The sequence below is a fragment of the Seriola dumerili genome, unplaced genomic scaffold (genome assembly GCF_002260705.1).
Source record: "Seriola dumerili isolate Sdu_G_001 unplaced genomic scaffold, Sdu_1.0 BDQW01000409.1, whole genome shotgun sequence".
Lineage (NCBI taxonomy): Eukaryota > Metazoa > Chordata > Actinopteri > Carangiformes > Carangidae > Seriola > Seriola dumerili.
In genome coordinates, this window is record NW_019174664.1 from 1,564,100 (window position 1) to 1,572,174 (window position 8,075).

Sequence of the window (8,075 nt, forward strand, 5' to 3'; positions counted from 1 at the left end):
CAACAGTGAAAAACAATGCACCTACAACCCATTTAAAGCTCAATCGTATCACTACTAATTTCTTTTTTTTTCTTTTTTTTTACAAATTAGATACATGACATATGCAGTTTTTAATTAGCGAGCATTACACATGCAGGTGGTGGATTTTTTGTACCTATGGACAGAGCTAGAGAAGCTGTTTCCCCCTGTTTCCATTCTCTATGAGTCATATCGATTTTCTCGTATCTTTACAGTCCTATTGATCTTCTCATCTAACTCTCAGCAATGAAGTAATTAAGCGTATTTCACAAAATGCCAAATTACTTCTTTAAAGTGGTTCTAGTTCAGCTGCTCGTTAGCTTATTCATATCAAATGTCAATTATAACACCGAGGTCTTGCAAGTCGTCTCTTTACATGCACATGTGAGGATTGCAGTATCTATGCTCAGTGTCATGTTAGGAGACAGCAAAGGGATGATAGCATTAGAGTCCTTACCCTCAGCCTGAGCTCTGGAACTTGAAACAGAGGGATTCAGTAAGATTTTAGGGAAGGGCGGTGAGTCTCTGACAGAGCTGTTGTCCTCCGTCTGGGAACACACGAGTTCTCGGAAACACTCCCTGAACCGTGTGGAGAGCAGGCTGTAGATGATAGGATTGACCGCAGAGCTGAGGTAGAAGAGGACGCCCGACAGTATGTGGACATACTGATAAATATTGTGCATCAAGTCGGTCCATTGGCTGATGGAACTCCACAGGAGCCGTTCGATGTGGAAGGGCGCCCAGCAGACTCCAAACACAGCCACCACGATTGCTATAGGATCAGGCCAGAGAGAAGGCAGGCTATTTAAAAAGGTCCCACAGTTGCTACAGGTTACAGGTTCTTTCTTACTGATCGTAATTTATTATTTCAACATATATTTGATGACACCTTCCCCTTTACAAGGAAATGAGACGGCGTCAGAAAAGCTGTTCAGATGGAAAGACAAGGTGAAACATGCTAAAAACATCGCCCAACAATGGACATGTGTATGTCCAGACCAGTGGCTGAAAGTACATTTACTCATGTACTGTACTTAAGTACACTTTCAGTCTCATGATAATTTTAGGCAGACCTAGCAATAACATGCGTCTCTAAGTATGTCAGTTCACATCTGGCGCTAGAATGAGTCTCCACGTGTAGAGTGACCACTTGAGATCTCACTTCCTCGCTCTATACGCGACACGTAGCATATGCCTTGTTGTTTTTAGCCAGTTTGAATGGCTCACTACAGACACGACTGTTGTCAATGTGTTTGTGGGAAAGAGAAAGAGAGAGCGTCAAGGAGGGGTTGAAAGAATCACTGCACTGCACACAGCTCTTCAATGAAATGAGGTTTGAAATAATAGTCACATAATAATATTTTCTGGTCATAATGAAACTGCAGGACTAATTAGACTGTGGCAGAGGACGCCAGTAGAGACGGTCCTTCAGTGTGTTCCAGGATGCATTTGCGTTCACACTGCCTAAAGAATGTGGCCATATGTGGCATAGACCACCTCCGAATGTGGTCTGAGTGACCGGATCTCAGATGCATCCTCAATGCATTTTGGGTGGGTTCACACGTGAACTTAGAGGTGACCACTTATGATCTGATCACCTGAGACGGATGTTAACGCCAGGTGTGAACAGGGCCAGAAAAACATTAGTGTTCAGATGGTGCTGTTATGTGATGAATGTAAGTCCAGTATTCCTTCTTCTTCTAGCTTTAGTCTTCTCTACAGTATTTCCTTCATACATTGGTATTTTTGGCTGCCAATTCCCCCACTGTGCTAACAGGATAGTCACCGGACCGGATCTCGAATGAATGCTGAATCCGTCTTGGGTGCGTTCACACCTGTACTTACAGCTGATCACCCAAGACAGATGCTAATGCCAGGCCTGAACGGGGCCTAAGAGATTCCCACGAAACCTTCTAAGTTTAAATAATTGTTAGAGGCCCAAAGAGGCCAAATTATCCTTTATCTCACAAAAAAATCGAATATTAGAGAAGATTAAAAGGAAGTGTATACAGATTTGTGGAACTTTTGTTTTTTCTCTTTCCCAGCCCAGTAATCACCTCACAACCTGGTCAACCCAACCGACCTGAGGGCTTGATCCCTAGGTTGGGAACCACTAAAATGAACTAACTGTATATAAAGTAGTATTCAGTCATCACTTTCTATTGATGTTTTGAAAGAAAACCACTCAAGAGAATCTTGAAAAAATGGAAATTCAGTGTGCCATTTCCCTGTAATTACCAGTGTTGCTCAGCAAATGCAACATATTATCACAATCCACCATTCACAAAAAAAAAACAAACCCACAATAACACTAACCTTAATTTAAAGACCTTCAGATGAAATGTGGAAGATTTAGTGGTGTGTACTTCCTTAAACATGATGAAAGATTATATTGTTAAAACTGAACACAAAGTCATGCAGGTGTAAAAAGTCTTTCGTATAATTTTATTCAAACTCACTTATAAATGCATCACTCCTGAGCAGCAGAGGATCGGCAGCATCACTTGAGTTTGTGAGATTTGTCCATCTAATACCTTTACACGCAGTTTTTTTCACTTCCCCCCCTTAAGTGAAGCTGAAAGGTTTGAAAAATTGGCTTTTTCCACATTTGTATTCTGTATCATCTTGTTCCAACTCTTCATTGAAGCTATATGATGTTTACACTGAGTGAAATATTCAAATCCCTGAGTCCATATTTTAATGACTGCCCCATAAATGCACCACACATCAAATATTCTTCGGCTCTCACACATCTCAGCCTGACATGTTTGGTATGTTTGTTCTGTGGGTTTGAATAATGTTGCTATCAACTATCATTTCTATATTAACAATGTATCACACGACTATATGTGCTGCATGTGTATATCATATGTAGTGACAAACTTCCAGAGAATTATCACCCAACCCTGCAGTTCCCCACAGCTATATGGAACATTTTACAGTCGTTTCAGCATATTGTTTCAGGTTTTACAACCACCTTAATTGCTTTTGTTCACTCTAATGGCTTGTTTCTAGATAGACCACCAGCAAAAAAAAACTGTGAAAGCCCATTGTCTAAAGCATCAAACGGCAGACAGACACAGTCTGTGACTATCTTGTGAGCACAGTGGGGGATTTAGCAGCCAAAAAGGCCAATGTGAGGGGGAAATACTGAAGAGAAGACTAAAGCTAAAAGAAGAAGGAATAGTGGACTTACATTCACCACATAACAGCACCATCTGAACACTAATGTTTTTCTGGCCCTGTTCACACCTCGATCATAAGTGGTCACCTCCAAGTCCAATGTGAACCCACCCAAGATGCATTGAGGATGCATTTGAGATCCGATCACTCAGACCACATTCGGAGGTGGTCTGAGCTATATGTGGACACGTTCTTTTGGCAGTGTGAATGCAAATGAGTCCTGGGCCACATTGAAGGACTGTCTACTCAACTGACATCCTCTGCCACAGTGTGCCAATAAGTCCTGTCGAAAACAAGATTACTATTTCACATGGCTAAAAACTTATTTCATTATAGAACTGTGCGCAGTGCTACGATTCTCTCAACACTCCCTCCTCTCTCTGTCACTCACTCTCTCTCTCGCTCTCTCTCTCACAAACACATGACTACCCATCTGTCATAGTCGGACTGGCTTAAAACAAAAGCAAATATGTGTATATTTGCATATAGAGCAGGAAAATTAGATCCCATCACAAGTGGCCACTCTTGACGCATGTGGAGACACATTCTAGTACCAGATGTGAACTGACCTACTTAGAGCTGTCCACTTGTGATCAAATTACCAAAGACGCATGCTAATTCCAGGTCCGAACAGGGTCATAGTCAACGTATCAACTTTATAAGTTGACATTAAGTCAGAGAACAAGTCAAGTGGCCAAAAAAAATCAGTTGCTGCAGGTTGAAGTATTTCTCTGTAAGATAACAATATAGCATATTTATTGCACTTTTTATTCAGAGCATCTACGGCACAAAAAAAAATCATTACCTGTTCTTCCTTAACTAATATGTTTGACTAAATATTTCGCACTGAGATACAAAATAAAAACCACCATAAGGGAGGCTGCTGAAGTAGACTGTGAAATGCGGTTGAAAGCTCCAGAGAAGAAAACAAATCACAAGCAGACCTTCTATCATATCAACCTCAAGATCAGCTTCATCAGGACTGCTCAGTGTGGGAGTGTTTTGATCAGATTAGATCAAGAACAGCATGTCAGCATAATCAAACGACCCAATGCTGTTGTTTGTCTGTCATCAGAATCTAATCACGACATTGTTCAATTTGCAAAAATACCTGGCCTCACTTTTTTCCAACTGCTCACTTCAAACTAGTGAGATGAGCACAGACATTCATACTTGAAGATCCCAGGATTGCTCTACACTTGGAAAATAATACTGCGTTCATGTCCCAATCCCATCAGTCATTATAAGAAGCTGCTTCAGAAAACAGAGCCTTTAAGATGGATCAAACTAGAATTCAGTACAAGCTCTTTTGTTTCCTGTGCTGGAAGTGCTGTCATAAGATGGATATGTCAGTTTAGAATGAACAAATCAATTATCTATAATAAGAAGGGGGGGGGGTTATACTGTTGTATATGGACTGTAAGAACTGTACTAACATTGTATGAAATCTCATCAAGCCCCAGAGTTTAGACGATGTGAAATAATGGGACCCCCTTCAGATTATAAATAATCCATGCAAAGAATCGACAATCATCTGCCATTATATGCTCTGTGTTTTCCTCACGTTTTGTCTTTGGGAAACATGTCTTTGCATTGATAGCACAGATTAAAGGGGATCTGCTTTCGGATCATGGCAACCTGTCATGGCAATGCATGTTTTCTGTAGAAAGAAAAGAAAAAAAAAACAAACTCACAGAGCATCTTGGTAACCTGTCTCCTGCGCCCGTTCTCAATGCTGATCTTCCTTCGTGTGTTGCTCCTACAGTTCTTTCCCAGGTTCTTGCTGGGCTGCCGCGTCTCTCTGCCCAAATGAAGGCCCATCACCAGGTACAGCATGCTAATCACCATCATGGGTACAAAATAGAAGCACACAGTGGTGATCTGCATGACCATGTTATAGATCCACAGGGGCCTCAGCACAGTGCATATGGCCGACTCCTCCATCCTCTCTGGCAGGTAGAAGATGCCGTGCAGTGAGGTGTTTGGGATGGCGCAGGTCATCGACACCACCCACACGACCGTGATTACATGCTTGGCGTGCTGATTCGTCGAGAGGTATCTTGTTTTGAGCGGATGCACCACAGCTATGTACCTCTCCACGCTCAGAGCTGTCACGTTGAGGATTGAGGCGAAGCAGACTGTCTCAAAGAGGAAGGTCTTGAAATAGCAGCCACCCTCGCCAAAGGGGAATGGGTAGTTCTGCCACAGGTCGTAAATTTCCAGGGGCATCCCGAACAAAAGCACAAGGAGGTCGGACACGGCCAGACTCACAAGGTAGAGGTTGGTGGGGTTACGCATCTTCTTGTGCTTTGCTATCACTGCACATGTGAGCAGATTTCCAGACAAGCCGGTGAGGAAGATGAGAAGGTAAACAGTGGTCACCGGGAGAAAGAAGGGAGATCGTTTTGGACCCAGGATTTCAAAGAGGTTGACTTCAGTAAACTGGTCGTTGGTGTAATTCCCAGTGCCGTTTAGTGGCATGCTGGTATTGAAGAACAGTTTGGATAGGTTTGAAGAGGAGCCCTTCAAAGAGAGATCCATTTCAGAGAGGAGAGCTGGAGAGACAACAGTTGTCAACACATCCTGTGCTGATTTGTGACTTCATTCAACACCGGAGATGTGCTATAAACAGAAAAACAGAACACATTTTATTACATCCCCGTGAAGATGCTTATTTAAGATTTCTTCTTGTTTCATAAACCAATTTTTTAATTGAAACTCAGTGATTCACATATTCCCAGAATTAAAATGGAGGATAATTTTAACCAAACTAGTATGACTTGGGCTGCAAGTATTGGCGATTAATCTGCTGATTATAAAAATTCAAAAAGGAAGGAAAAATGTCCATTATAATTTCACAGAACCCAAGATGGCATCTTCAAATTCTTTGTTTTATCTGACCATCAGTAGAAAACACAGCGGTGTTCAGTTAAAAATCATATACGTATGACTAAGAAAAGCACCAAATCTTTGCACCTTAGAAGCTGAATAAAGAGAATGTTTGACTTTTTTTTTTGTTTGTTTGTTTTTGATTGAAATGATTGTCACAATAGTTGCTACTGTCCATCTACTAGTCCATTAATCTGCTAATAGTTTCCACTCTGTATATTACCACTTAGATAACAGATGAAATTTGGTATCTTGACCAATTAAAACAACAGATGCTTCATTTTTTGGGGGAGGATGAGTGCCATTAGGCAAAACACGAGCCAAACATTTTCTGAGCAAAATCATATTAATCGGATAATGTCAGGGACAGCTGCTGCAGAACACATTAACCCAAATAATTAAAACACACTTTGGATGTGTTTAGCATGCACAGCATACACAGATTTATTTATCTGTACTTTGTTTAAAAGAGAATTATTTTGACTTTTCTATTTCAAAAAGTAAACTTTTGATTGTGAACTTGAGTAATTAAACACAGCTCATAGCACATAATGAGCCTATAAACTAACTATTTATACCAAATTAAGTCATTTTTGCTGCAGAACATCACTGACTGACAAACATTTTCTGTTGGCCTTGGATGATGAAGAAACAATTAAGTAATAGAACATATATTAGTGTCACATTGAAATGACAGATTTCCATTTGGGATTGGGGAATATTGCTTTTACTGCTGCACTAATATGGCTCAAATCCTTCTCATCAGCTGGTGACTGTTGAGGATAATTGCCATTACACACTATGCACTGATAGATGCTGATGACTTCTTCTAAGGGTAATTAAGTTACCACATCTGATGCAAAACCTTGCAACCCCAAGGTTATGTGACACAGTGTGAGCTGCAAAGTTGGAATTAACCTAAAAGATTGTTTGAAATAATGATGTTCTATTAGCCTGTTTCTATGGGGAGTTATAACCTGCCTGTGATCTAACAGTGAGATTTAATGGCATTTAGACTGATTAGACTCCTTAAAAAATGCAAGTAAAATATTTAATGTTAGTTTATTGTTGTTATTAGGAAATTAAGGTTGATTGGACAGTCAGTTGGGCTTAATAAATACTTAATTACATCGGACAAAAAGCAAACAAAAATGTAAATACAACGTTAATAGGCTGAATATTTGACTCTTGATAAAACATCAGTACCCGATAACTTTTGTTAAAAATATTTACAGAAGTAAATCCTCACCTTGATGCTGCTGTTCTCCCAGCCGCTTCTCATTGCGCGCTCTCTGTGAGCTCATTATTGGAAATGAGGAAACAAACGGCGCCGATGAGGCAATTAAAAACTGATTAAGGACTGCAAAAGTTGATTTTTCAGGGCGCAACAACAGAGAAGAAGAAACAGGTGGAGGTAGCACAACGATCGTAACTGCGCTGCAGCCACGTCCTCTTCAGACAGAGATTAATGTGGCGAGATGTAAAGAAGAGGAGAGAGGGAGAGAGAGGTGGTGGTGGCGGGGGGGGGGGCTCTCATGAGATCATGTGTCTGCCTAATTTATGCAGGATGTCATGAATAAGCTTTCATTCACAAAAAAAAACACAAGAAATAGGTGAAATTGTGATTAGATTTCTCTACAGAACACTTTTTTAAATTAAAGTCATTATAAAGCTATGATAAAATAATGTTGTTTTGGAAATATTAGAGGTTGTGTGTGTTTGTGTGAAATCAAATTCATGTACTATACTCCTGCAGCGGGATACATCCCCAACCTGCTGTCCTCACCAGGCTGCTGATATAATTAGCTACAGAGATGTTTAATTATTCCTGCTTGTCATTAAACGCTTTATAAAAGAGGTTTAAATTGGAGTTTCACTTAATTCCTGAGTTTGTTAACAGCAAAAAAAAAAAACAGTTCAGTTTCCCTGTAGCTTTTTTAAAAGAGCTATTTGTAAGTTTTGTGATCGCTACATAGCTAATATTA

At 40.3% G+C, this 8,075-nt stretch overlaps 1 protein-coding gene across 1 annotated transcript; it reads right to left on the reverse strand.

The window, feature by feature from the left end:
* Positions 1–359: 359 nt before the first annotated feature.
* Positions 360–7,372, reverse strand: LOC111233548 (neuromedin-U receptor 2-like). The gene is given in 3 exon segments (XM_022761388.1): positions 360–790; positions 4,896–5,823; positions 7,340–7,372. Coding segments are annotated over 3 exon segments (1,392 nt in total).
* Between the last annotated feature and the right edge of the window lie 703 nt (positions 7,373–8,075).